The 13737-nt window shown below is 43.5% G+C and overlaps 1 protein-coding gene across 8 annotated transcripts in view; it reads right to left on the bottom strand.

Moving 5' to 3' along the window:
* The window catches only part of NEK10 (NIMA related kinase 10), a 242095-nt gene that overhangs the window by 167521 nt on the left and 60837 nt on the right, over positions 1-13737 (bottom strand). For all 8 annotated transcript variants that reach the window (XM_020993333.2, XM_078151319.1, XM_078151323.1 and 5 more), the window contains exons 8-12: positions 13126-13204; positions 11336-11403; positions 7990-8069; positions 6800-6886; positions 3997-4221 (exon numbers count right to left, since the gene is read on the bottom strand). In XM_020993333.2, the coding sequence (XP_020848992.1) occupies positions 3997-4221; positions 6800-6886; positions 7990-8069; positions 11336-11403; positions 13126-13204 (539 nt within the window). The remainder of the gene's footprint in view (positions 1-3996; positions 4222-6799; positions 6887-7989; positions 8070-11335; positions 11404-13125; positions 13205-13737) is intronic.

Raw genomic sequence — 13737 nt, 5'->3', positions numbered from 1 at the left:
GCCCACATTCTACACAATGAAAAGGAAATTTTAAAAAGGAACATTAAAAAAATCAAGCAGGATGTAAGAAATTAATTCAGAAAATACAGGGATAAAGAGGCCAAATTTCACATAAAATCACTAAAATCAGCAAAATTTAAACTGGCACCAGTTAATGTTATAGCACTGAATGAAATATAATACAGTAATTTTAACAAGCAAGAACCTGCAAAGAGCTGCAAGTTTGCATTTCTTTTTCATGAGATGAGAAACATGATTAGCCAAATCACTATTCGCAGTAAATCTAAATTCTGTCTGTATATTTTAGGATACTCCTTCAGAGAAAATGAACTATTTTATACAATCTGATTTCTTAATATACCCAGGGAGAAAGGAGTCTGAATAGTATTGATTTAGCAACATCCAGTCATCTCAGTATTGATGAGTTGCCCAAGCTAAATTAGCATGAGTTTTATGGGCTGTAGATCATAACCAGAAAGGCTTTCAAGAAGAAATACTGTTAGTTAACTATGAATTATCAGCCACACAATATGCTTTATGATAATAATAGTTAATACTACTTTCCTGAAGGTGATGGTGGAAATGTTTTTATTAAATGCTTGCAGAACTACATTATTGAAAACTCTGATCTATCTAATATGCAAATTATAGGAGCCATATTGTAATGTACTTCATGACAATTTCAATTTGACTCTTCCTAACAAATTGTTCTTTCCCATTATCATAGTTTACAGGGTCACTGAATTCCTTTGATAGATTTACAGGTTTAAAAAAATGCCTAATACAGGCATTCATAATTTTATAAAATGTAAATTATGATGGGAAAATGACTAAAGATCTTCTACTTGCAGGTAATGTATTTATGATTGGTAAAGCATCTCACGGTCTTTGAACTTCACCAACATATGATTGATGAAATGATATCATGGACTGGGATGCATTAGGTAATAACTATTAATACTTTATTAAATATTGACAAACTAGATACTCATAAACTTATTCTAGAAAAAAAGAGATATATTTAGGTGGTTTCTCAAATTAAAAAAAAAAACTTAAGAGATTATAGGAATAGTGTTATTTTTTAATACAGTGATATGCCATGAAAATGCCTTTCTTCACAATGGCAGCCAGATATCCCATGGATCAAATAACTTTCACCAGAGCATCAAGGCAGCAGGTAAAGAATAGCTACATGTCTTATGTATGGCCTGTGCCCTCTAAGGAAGTTGTTATTTCTTTCTCTTAAAATTGGGATTATAAAGATTTCCCATCTTAGTTCTAATAGAAGATATCAGTTAAGAGATGGCTCTAACATTCTAAAAACACAGTCAAAATGACTGTAAGGGAAACCACAGAATCACAGAAGTTGAGAGTTGCGAGGGCCCCCAGTTACCAGCTAGTCCAACCCATAGCTGTAAAAAGGCTCGTGACCACACTATGCCTGACAGATGGTCTTCCAACCTCTGCACAAAGATCTCCAAAGTGACCAGACCTTTCCATCTGGGGGATAGCACTATTTATTACAAAGCTGTTCTTCCTGACATGGAGCCTACATTTGACTCTCTACAACTCTTTGCCAATCATTCAATCTGGTTCTGAACTCTGGGGCCAAAATAGTAAGGCCAATCTCTCATGCAGATACCTGAACAGAGCTATCATGTCCCTCCCTACCACCACCCCAAGTCTTCTCATGACTAAATATTTCTGTTTCCTTCAACCAGCCCTCACATGTAAAGAAAGAGCTCAATGTCCTTCTCCACCTCAGCTGTTGTCCTCTAAAGACTCTGTAGCCGATGTCCTTCCTAAACTGGGATACCCAAAATTGATCACGATGCTTCAGATGTTGTCCGACCAAGGCAAACTAGAAGCAGATGATCACCCCCTTGTTAGTAGAAGCTGTGCTTCTCTTAGAATATTCATTTTGCTGTTGTGATCGAGCAGTTTTTCAGTCACATCCGACTCTCTGTGACCCCATTTGGGGTTTTCTTGGCAAAGACATTGGAGTGGTTTGCTATTTCCTTCTACAGCTCATTTTACAGAGGAGGAAAACTTACAGATAGTAAGTGTCTAAGGCCAGATTTGAACCCAGGAAGATGAGTCTTTCTGGCTCCAGGCCCAGTGCTCTATCCACTGCGCCACCTATCTTTCTGGTTGCCAAGTCAAACTCCTGCCTTACATCGACCTTGCAATGCAGTAAAATCCCCAAGTCTTTTTGAAGCATACTGCTGTTTAAGTCTGCCTTTCCTGCCTTCTACTAGGAGAGCTGATTTCTTGAATCCAAATATGCTACTAAACTTCACACTATTAAATCAGCCACGTGTTTTAATCTGTCAAGAGACGTTTTTTAATCCTGACCACCATCCAGTGAGTCAGCTAGATGCCTCCCAGATTTCTGTCAACTGCAGGTCTAACAATCAGACTCTGAAAGACTTTAGAAGTCTAATGATAAACCAGGAATCCAGAGGATGGAAAATGAAACACTCCATCGGCCTGTTGGAGAAGAGATGAACTTGAAATGCAGAATAAGAAAGACATTTTTGGACATGGCTAATTGGGAATTTATTTTGCTGAATTAATGCACATTTGTTTTTAGGGTTTTTTTTAAATTATTCAATGGGAGGGTGGGAATGGGAGGGAGTGACAATAAGTGCTTGTATAAATAAATTCATACCTACACACACACACACGCAAACATCGGATAAGCATGTCATTCATACCTTTACCCAAGTCAATGATAGAATTTTAAGCAGCCCAGGCCAAGCTCCCACCCACTGGACACCTCCTGCCAGCAGCCACTGAGCTATCTGAGACTACTCTTCGAGTCTGGTACTCGTCCATTTCCAAGTCCATCTACTGGTGCCATCATCTTGCCCACACCTCCGTCTTCTCCACAGGGATGCTATAAGAGGCTTTCTCAAGCTTTGCCAAAATCTTGGTAAATAATTTTCTGCAATATTCCCTTTATGACCCAGTTTAATAACCCCGTCAAAAGAGACAAGGCCACTGTCTTGAGGACAGCCTCCTCTTGAGGAAGCCTTCCTAGCTCTTGGCAATCACTGATTTCTTTTCACCAAGCATCTTTTTTAATAAGCCATCCTTGAATTTTCCCAATCTGTTCTTGTAAATCACTAGAATACTTATCCTGTGCTCCATGACGGCAAACCATAACAGTCTCTGAAGAAGGCAACCCAAAGGGCAATGGAGAGAAGCATGGTGGACAAAGGAAGCCGCAGACCATTTCTATATGAAATTACTTGGGCACAAGTTGTGCTCTAAGGACTCTCATCCAGGAAATAACAAATCAGGAAAGAAGTGGGGTCACCCAGTCCAGAGGTTGAAAGATAATGATAGACAGCCTGAGTAGCTCACTGGCAAACCCAAAGGGATGACAGAGCTACAAGAACACATCCTAGGGGTTTGATATGGAAGGACAAAGGGGGTGGAGTGGGGAGCACAAAGAAAAGAAATGCTAAGGAGGAGAAGGCATGGGCGTTTTACATTCTAATGGCGCACACAGTGATGTCTTGGAGCCAATATGCTAACCTGTATCTGACCTCATGAATAGCAGTAAAACACAATACACCTTGATACTGCAAAGAATCTGTGACTTCATCAGTGTGGGTACCCCCCTCCACCTGGGCAGATAACTTGTCCATGCCTTTCCAGCCTGGGCCCTCCCAGACTCCCCCCAACTAAGGTGAGCAAGGCTTTCCTTCAGGTCTCTTAACGGTCCATGGAGACTGGTGGGAAGCTTGGGCTGGGCATTCACTACCCCTCCCCCATGTTCCATGATCTTCTGTGCCCCACCTACACAAGCCCCAACTGGCAACAGGCCATATCTCACTTACACCCACCATGCCTCTCTCCACTGCCCTTGGAATGCCTGCAGTTTTGACTCTAGGGATGGCGTGAAAAAGATCCTATGACAGGCAAGAGACAAAAGTAGTTCTAAACGATGAGCTAATTAATGAATCGGCACGAGGCGCCAGGACCTACCCCTGTAAAATGTGCAGAAGCTGCTTGATGCCTCCCCACGTGCGGATCTCCACGCTGGTCTCGGGGTCCTCACACACCTGCACCAGAATCCAGACGACGCTCCAGAGAAGTTTCAGGTGATCAGAATGGAGCAGACTGAGGAGGATGGGGATGCCTTCGTACACCTTCACCTGCTCCTTCACTTGGGATTCGGCACAAAGGAGCCGCAGCAACTCAGCAGTCAGCCTGAAAGGGGACACAGCACGTGCAAAGAGAAGCAAAGCTTTTTGCAGTCTGCCTTTTAAAAACGGAAGTTCACCAGCTACTCACTCATGAAACTACCATCAGGTTGTGGCTATGATCTTACTACAAAATTATACAATAGACGTGGCACTTCCTACTAGGACGCATCATCAAGAAATTACACCATCTCAGCAGCAGATTTCTTTATTGGTTTATCCTCAAGTAAAATATGTATTCAGATATATATAATATATACACACATACACATACACATATATACATATACATCTATATATATATAAGCACCTAGTATGTGCTAAGAATTATGTGGGGACACAAAAACATAAGACATGATTGCCTGCCACAAATAGCTTAGAATCTAGTTAGGGAGACAAGATACACATGCATATGGAAGAGCAAATAATTAAAGGCAATACAGAATTAGCTGGATCAGTGTGGACTGGTGACATGAAGCATGCTTCCAGAGGGAACAGACGGGATCTGGCCTGTGCCTTCTATAGGAATGATGGGACCAATTTTAGCTCCAAAGCACTTAAAAGCTCACAAACATGTAACACCTGTCAACTGACAAAATTCTTTCTTCATATCAATTCTGGGACAAAAGTCATGTACTATACCCATTTCACAGATGAAGAAACTGAAGAGGTCAGAAAGTAACTGACTTGCTCGAGGTCACAAAGCCAGTAAATAGCAAAGTTGGAATTCAAACCTAGGTCTTCTGACTCAACGTCCAGTGGGGGTTTTTTTGTTTTGTTTTTTTTCACTTCATCACCCAGGGCTTCTGCTTACATTACCTCATTGGAACATATGTGATTAGAACCTAGAAGAATATGTGGGGCTGGATACGCAGAGAGGAACAGAATGGATAGGATGCATAAAAAACCATTAAGAACTTACTTAATGGCAGGCACTATGCTAAGTGCTAGGACTACTGATTCAGGCAAGCAAGGTACTCCCTTCCTTCGAGAGACTCACATTCCAGTAGTGGAAGGCAAGAGAGGAAAAAGGAGGAAGGGGAGGAGGAGGAGAAGGAGGAGGAGGGGGAAGAGGAGGGAGGAGGATGAGGAGAAAGAGAAGAAGGAGAAGAAGAAGAAGAAATATAATAGTAGTAGTACGATAGTATTTCTATAGTGCTTCATTTGATCCTTACAACAACCCAGACAGGCAGAAGCTATTATTACCATATTTTACAAAGGAGTAAACTGAGGCTGAAAGAGAATACATCAGTGGTCACATGGCTAAAAAGTATCTGAAACAGGATTTGAACCCCATTTTTCCTGGCTCCCAAGTGTAGGGCTTTATCCACTGCTCCTTCCTGTCCAGGCCACACTCTGAGCTTTCTCCAACAAACACTTCCTAATTGCGTGACTATAGGAAGGTCACTTAGCCTCTGTCTGCCTCAGTTTCTTCATCTGTAAAATGGAGATAATAATCCCACCCACATACCTGAGGATCAAATGAGAATATCTGGATGATCTGCTAACTTTAAAACATTCATATGAATGCTCGCTACCATTATCATTGTTGTTGTCGTTATCGTTGTTATTTCTGTCAATCTTTCTATTGTCCTAGGGACATTCTTTGGAGACACCTTAAAGAAAACCGCCTTGAATGCGGCACTAGAAATGCACATGATGAAAAACTCAAGGTGTCAGATCCCAGACGAGCAGCTGGGATGGCGCCCCTTGCACTGGAGAAGAGAGTGGAGGGCATGGACGCTCACAAGAGAAGAGCCCCAACCAGCTTTGAACCGAAAGAGCTTCATTCTTAATACTGAAGACTTACTTCTGAACAAACTGCAAGGAGACTTTCTCTATGCATGTTTATGTTCCAAAGCAGACGGATCAGGGAGAAGAAAGACAAAAATCAATAGGAATAGCTCGTCTGGTTTGGTTCTCAGGAGAATGCAACCATCTATATCAGTGCCTCTTTTATGTAGTACTGCCAGGGAATTAGGTGATCCACAGAAGTAAATTTTCCAGACCCCTGAACCTCCTTATCTACTAAAACCTCTTAAAAACAAATCTTTAGATGGAAATATTTCTCATTTGGCTTAAACAGCTTCCTGACTTAAACAGAAAGTAAGCCACATAACTTAATCTTCTCTTGGTGACTCACTGTGATGAAAAGAACTCTAGATTAGAGGTCAGGGGTGGCCCTAGGATGCAAATTGAGCACCACTACCTATCTAGTCCTTATACCTCTGGGTTTCTTCATTTGTACAAATGACAGACTGGGCCAGATGGTCCCTAAAGTTCCTCCTGGTTCTCCGGGACATGATTTCACAATTCAGGATGATCATTATGAATCCTTGTTCTGATGAAGGGTTATATTTATTCACACACAGAATTGGGCACATGTAACTTCACAGGAGGCCGCTTAGGCTTGAACTAAATCATTTAATTTCTCTGTACAAATTTCCTTGCACGTACATGAAACTGGGAGTTTTCCTATCACTTGAATTTTACAATATTAAATAAACAACACGCTACAAGAAGAAAATAAAATAAGCTTCCCCCATAAACGTAAGATGGTCTCTTTCTTCCACCAAGAATCCTACCTTTTAGAGAGCAGGTCATACTCATGTAGGATCATCAGCAGGTTTTCCACGATGCTGAGTTCACTGATCTTCTCCCTACATTCTGGACTGCGAAGGGAACAATCTTAGAACCCTCATTGCCTTCTCCACTGCCTTCCCATCGCATTTTCTCAGGGTGAAGACTGTCTCACAAGCTCCACACAGAATGGAGGGATTCAGTACATCATAAAACATCAACTCCATGACTAGCAGCATAGTGACTGAGTCTTGCCTCTCCCCCTCCCACAGACAAGGAGACTCATCCTTCGTTAGGATACACGCAGATTTAACAAGTTATAAAACTCAATGGTCTGGAAAATGAGCTGGAGTTTCCCATGTACTATTTTTATTTTAAACAGATTTGTATTGATATCTTTTGTTCTTACATCATCTAAAGCTCCCCCTCTATCCCTCCTCATCCCCTCTCCCAAAGAACCATCCCTTTAAATAAATATTTTTTAAAAAACAAAGAAGAAAAAGAGAAATCAGTCAAACCAACCAATACATCAAAAACACCTACCACGTTACCTACGCCACCCCTCTTAACGTCGGAAGAGCAAAGAACGGGCTCAATAAAAAATAAAAGGACTGAGGCATAAAGCAGGACGAGCTGGAGCCTGAGAATGGCCTTTCTGAAAGTCTTTTTGAGGGCAGTGAGGTGGCACAGTGGATAGAGCTTTGGCCTTGGAGTCAGGAGGCCCTGACACTTCACACTTACTAGCCGTGTGACCCTGGGCAAGTCACTTAACCCCATTGCCTAGCCAAAAAAAAAAAAAAGAAGACTTTTTGAAAAATGTTAAAAACAGACATGCCTTTAAAGAAAGGGCGGTAAAGCGTTTTTTAAAGAAAAGAATTAAAGTCATTTCAAAAACACCAGAAATGAGGGAAAGAAGGAGACGCTGTAGACAATTCAGTCAGAGAGAAGAATCTTCTGAGGCAACGAGCCCCTCTAGCTCACGAAAAATACACCACGTTGGTCCAGGATCCTCCATAAAGGAACATCGCATGTCGTGACTGCGCCACCAGGGCTTTTTTCAAAATTAGACTAAGAAGCAATGGAGCCAGGGAGACTGTGCCCACGTTCGAGGAGGGGATGGAGGAGGAAGAGGAAAGAGGAGGAGCCTGTATCACAGCTGAGGCTGAGAGTTAAAAGTATATTAAAAGAAACTTACCTTTCAGCTAAACTGGTAAGTGCAAGAAGGGCCCCCAACAGAACATTTGTGTCTCTGGCTCCTAATAAATTTACTAATGTCTGAAAAAAAATAGATTTTTAAATTAAAGGCCAGAAAGTGTGTTTCTTGGTTGTTATGAGTTTTTTCTTTGCTTGTTTGTTTATCTCTTAAGAACATAACAAACCATTTAACACATTCAGCTACACATTGAAAATGTCTCACTTCTGCACAGGGCCAGCACCTCTCCTTACTGCCTGTTGGACGGGCCAGGCTATAACCAGGAGAGAGGACAGAAAGCCCACCCAGGACTGCCAGGTTGGTTACCCCATGTTCTAGAGGCCAGTCTCCATCTCACACCTCAGAAGAGAAGGCTGGAGGGCCTGGCCGGGAGCCTCCAGCAAACCCTGGAAACAATCCCTTCTCTGTTTCTGTCGCTGCTCAGCTCTCTTTGGCCAGAGAACTCCAGAAGGCCTGGCCAGCTTTCCTGCTTCTCCCAGCTTCCTCTGAGGTCTCCCAAAGGCCCCTGCTAGTATGCACTCTGGGCTCATTCCCCACCTGACAGGCCACAGGCTCCTCAGAAACAAGATTTAACATCCCAGCAATATGGGAGGAATCAAGACACGTAGACAATATTCAAATCGGTTACACAAGTATTAAGGGCTGTGTACACAGGGGACAAAAATTAATCCAGACTACTCATTGGAAGGACAAATACCAAAGGTAAAGTTTAAATGCTCTGGCCACATAATGAGAAGATGAGACTCATTGGGAAAGACCCTGATGTTGGGAAAGACCGAAGGCAGGAGAAGAAGGGAATGACAGAGGATGAGTTGGACAGATGGTGTCATGGAAACAACCAATACGAACTTAGATAGCTTTGGGGAGATAGTGGAGGATGAAGGTCCTGGTGTGCTATGGTCCCCGGGGCACAGAATCGGATGCAACTAAAGAAGAAACAACAAATACGAGGTACATAGAGATGAAATAAGACGTGACGTCAAGAAGCGCGCAATCGAATGGGGCTGAGGGACAAGACGTGGCTGATATTCACCCTCTCCTACTATTCCTGCCTATGGTCAATTTACTTGTTCCCAAGGCAATGGAAAGAGATGGTGGGATGATTCCAGGGACCAATGGTGAAGCATGGTGCCCACCTCCCAACAGAGAAGTGACGAACTCAAGAATCAGAAGAAGTAATAATTTTCAGGCACAGCCCATGTGGGAATTCTTGTTTGACCAAACATATGTTACAAGGGCTTTGTTTTTCTTATTTCCAATGGTGAAAGGGAGAAAGGAAGGCAAAGGGAGATAGGGATTAAGAAGAAAGAAAAAAAGGAAGGGAGGGAAGGAGAGAAGAAGGGAAGGAAGGGAGGGAAGGAAGGAAGGGAGGAAGGAAGGGAGGAAGGAAGGGGAAGGAAGGAAGGAAGGAAGGAAGGAAGGAAGGAAGGAAGGAAGGAAGGAAGGAAGGAAGGAAGGAAGGAAGGAGAGGGGGAAGGGAGGGAAGGAAAGCAAATTAGGAAGCAGGGAAGGAAGGAAGGAAAAAGGCATTGAGGTGAAAACAGAGAGAAGGCCAGAAAGAATGCCAGAAAAACAGGGCAGTTCTGAAAGCTACAGGCTAATCTTATTATATACTTCAAAAGAAAGTAAACTATACATAGAAACTGACAGCTTCATGTACAATTCTATTTTTCCATTCTAATAGATATGTACATCAAAATATCCACATATATTCAATACATAAGATACATAGATATATACAGATACACATATATATACACTTGTGGATACATATGTATGTATATGTGGATGTGTATATATGTACATATGAAATGTCCGTTTGATTCAGTATTGAAGTCCAGAACAAAATGTTTTTGAAAAGAAGAAAGAGGTGGCGAGGCTGCCAAGGAAACCCGTCCCTCCCCTTCTATGCAGCAGTGGTTTTGTTTGTAAGTCAAGGAGTGTGTCGCTGCCTTCCTATTAGTAATTGAAAGGGCAGGAATCTGAGGCCAAGGAAAATGTCCAGATTCCCTGTTTTTCCGCCTGTCGGGAATGTCTTCTCTATTCTTTGATCTCTCCCTGAGACTAAGACATCTATGTTTGTGGGGAAAACTTTGCTTGGATTTCTACTACTTTTAATTTTCCAAGCTAATACTTTCCCCCCCCTTCCCAAATAGGGCAGATAATTAAGAGATATTGAGAGTCTCAGAAACAAGTTTCCACTGACAACAATGGCGCTCCTATTCAAAATAAAGAAACGTCATCTTTGGATAGCTTGTTTGCACACAGCTGTTTGTGTGTTGTTTCCTCTGTTAGACTGTGCGCTCCTTGAGGACAGGAACTGTCCTTGGCCTTTGTACCCACAGCACTTAGCAAGTGCCTGGCACACAGTAGCCGCTTAATAACTGCTCATGCTTGCCTGACTACCAGGCAGTGGGAGGCAATAGCAGCTAGAAGAATCTGGAAAGGCTCACATAGGAGGCAGGGTTTGAGCTGGGCTTTGAAAGAACCAGGCATTCTATAAGGAAGAGAGGGGGAGGGAACATTTTCCAACAAGCAGCACGGGACATGTGAATGTCATTAGTGAGGTCTAGCGAGAGGGACAGTGTGGCTGGACTGACGGGCGCTGGAAGGGGAGGCAGGAGGCAGCTGGTAAGGACCTCGAGATGTCAAACAGAGGCACCAGTGAGCCATCCTGAAGGGAGCAGGAGTCACAGGAGTAGGAAATAACACGGACCAATCTGCATTTTAGGAAACATATTTTGGCAGCTGTTGGAGGGTGGACTGGAGAGGAGAAAGGCATGAGGAAACCAACAAGGAGGCCAGCTCATAGCCCAGGCAAGGAGGGACTAACCCCGTGAGCTGGGAGAAGGAGGGCGTTCAAGAGAGACGTGAAAGGGACAAAACTTCGCACATGACCAGATATGTGGGGCGAAGATGAGATCCTGGTGGTGGTAGAAGGATGGAGGTATCCTCAATAGAGCTTTGGGATTGGGGCACATTTGGGGAAAAGACACCGAGCTCCGTCAGAGACTTTCTGAGCTCCAGTCATCTCCTGGACATTCAATCAGATACACCCAACATGAACGTGGGGCTGAGATGCGGGGAAAGACACATGACACTCTTAGGAAAGGCCAAATCCTGAAGGATTCCAGGGCGGGGGAGGAGGGGGGTAAGAAAACATCTCCAGAATGGGAGGTAGGTGGCCTGTGCAAAGTTAAGGAGATGGAGACCTGAGGAGCACAACTACAGACCACCGGTGCTTCCTCAGCAAGAGAGAGTTAACCTGGCCAGTTATCACGTGCCAAAAGTCAAGTAGGTTAATCTGTAGATAATTTAAAGCTCTTACCTTGTGGGCTCCACTTGCTATGACCCATTCTCTCTGATCTTTGACAGCAGAAAGTTTTTGAAAGATATCTAGGAGAGAAAGGAAATCACAAAGTGGGTTTCTTGGTCCCCTCCCATCCCCCCAGTGCTGATCAGTCCCCTGAAAACACCATATCAGGGGACGCAGCACCAAGGTGGGCCATTAGCTTCATGGGGAAACGTTACAAACCATGATGAACCTCCCTGGGCAGCTGAAATTCAAATTATAAAAAGCATAAAATGAGGAAAGAGAAGACAGATCCCCCACAGACTGTCAGTGCAGGAAGGACCATTAGGAATAACTGTGGTATAGATGAGGGAATGGAGATTGGTCAAGGGCATTCAACTGGCCCCACTGGATCCAGGAGGGGAGAGAAGAGGAGCAGAGGTAGATTCTATCAGGCTAGAAACTTTCCTCTCCCCTTCCTGGGCCTTCCCGCTTTTCCGTCCTTGAGACCTTCTTGGCCTTTTCTCTCTCTTCTCCTACCTGTCCTTTAAAAGGGACTGCGGGTGAGGCAGAGAACGGAGATCTTCTCCTGGGCCTGTCCAGGCACCATTTTCTAATTAGCTGAATGCTACACTTCCTAATCATCAGAAGGTGGAAGTGTGTCGAGACAGGCAGGAAAGACTGTCCCTCTCCAGGACCAGAAAACTCCTCAGAGCTTTGTGGGATTTGACAACGGCCGAGCAGCAAATGGAAGCTTGGCTGCTTCTCTCTGGGGCAAAGAGCCACGTATCAACATGTGGAGAACCCTTCAGGACTGGTGGATATTTCAACTTCAAACAAAGGCATTACCTTGATGGTGGTAATTTTTTTTTTAATTTCATAGAAAAGATGTGCACAACCTTTGGAATGATAGTGAAAATCAATGGGAAAATAGGATTTTACCAAAACTGATGGAATGTATCCAGTTCATTTAATGAAGGCTATATATACTTAATAGCTAAATATTTTATTCAATATATCTTCTCACAAAAAAATGTTTTGCAAAAGCTCTGGTCATGACCTGAGAGCTGCTCCTCCACATTCAGTGTATATTGAGACTGGGGGTAGGTAGCAGGGAGGGCATCCTAGACCTGTGATTTCACTGGGGCAGGGGAACTCCTGGAGCAGAAAGACACACCACTAACACAGGTGGGTGACCATTCTACACCTTTCGGACTTAAAGGGTTGTTGTCAGAAGTGACTTAGGTTAAATGACTGGTCTATGTTCACACAGCTAGCTCTGTGTCAGGGTCAGGACTTGAACCCAGATCTCGTTGACTACAAGGCCAGTCCTTAATCCACCATAAGGACTATACTTCCTGGTACCTCTAGCTGAAGTTAATTGCATGGGACTCAAGCCATAAGTTTTGTACATCTTAGATACTCAAATTAGCCTCTTTTTTCCCTATCACAAAGAATCATATATGTATTCATTATAAGGAACAGAAAGTCCAATCCAATTCAACAAACATTTACTGAGCACCTACTGTGTGCAAAGGACTGTGCTAGATACTGTGGATACAAAAGTTAAAATAAAACCAGCCCCTGCTCTCAAGGAGCTTACATTCTACAAGAGGGTAAAGCACGGACACAGGTAGGTAAAAACAGGGTCATTTGTGAAGAGAGAGAGACAGAGAGAAAAGAGAGAAAGAGAGAGAGACAGAGAGAGGGAGAGAGACAGTGAGCCCCACCACCCCAACGGGATGAGCAGAGGCTTCCATCTCAGGAGGCGGCCCCCAACTAGCTACTCGCCAAGCTGTCCATGAGTTACACACCCCAATACTTACACATCATGTTGACTAACTTGTCAGCGTTATGCTGCTCTTCTCCGTATCCGAGGTACCCATCTGCTATGATTTCCATGTACTACAAGTAAGACCAAACACAAAAAAAGGTGTAAGAAGAAAAACTCTCAAAAAGGCGGGCGGCACTTTTCCACATGAACTGTAGGTGGCGCCCCATAGTCATAAACGAGTTCCCATGGCTCTTCGGACACACCTGAGAGATAAGCAAAAAGAGGAATGTTTCTCCTGAAGTCCCTCCCTGCCCTCTGTGGAGATCGCAGGGTTACAGCCTCAGAGCGAGACCTTAGAAAGCATCTAGTTTGTTTCTGCCGTTTTACAGAGGAGAAAACTGAGACCTACGGAGGGGGATTCCCTTGTCCACATTCACTAGCAGTGAGTGGCAGAGCAGGGACTGGAACCCAGGACCCTGACTCCAAATCCAGAGCTTTCTACCAAACGTCACACGTGTCTCTCCACTCAACATAATGTGCTAAAATTCACAGCAGCTGTGGAGCTTCAGGTGTCTGTCATGAAATGAGCAGAAGTGGGTGGAGGGCGGGACATCAGAACAGGATAAATGAGCACACAGAAGAGTACACGGACGTGCAGCACGTG

This window comes from Phascolarctos cinereus, unplaced genomic scaffold (assembly GCF_003287225.1).
Source record: "Phascolarctos cinereus isolate Bilbo 61053 unplaced genomic scaffold, phaCin_HiC Scaffold_1;HRSCAF=81, whole genome shotgun sequence".
Classification (NCBI taxonomy): domain Eukaryota; kingdom Metazoa; phylum Chordata; class Mammalia; order Diprotodontia; family Phascolarctidae; genus Phascolarctos; species Phascolarctos cinereus.
This window is presented reverse-complemented; position numbering and strand designations above follow the sequence as displayed.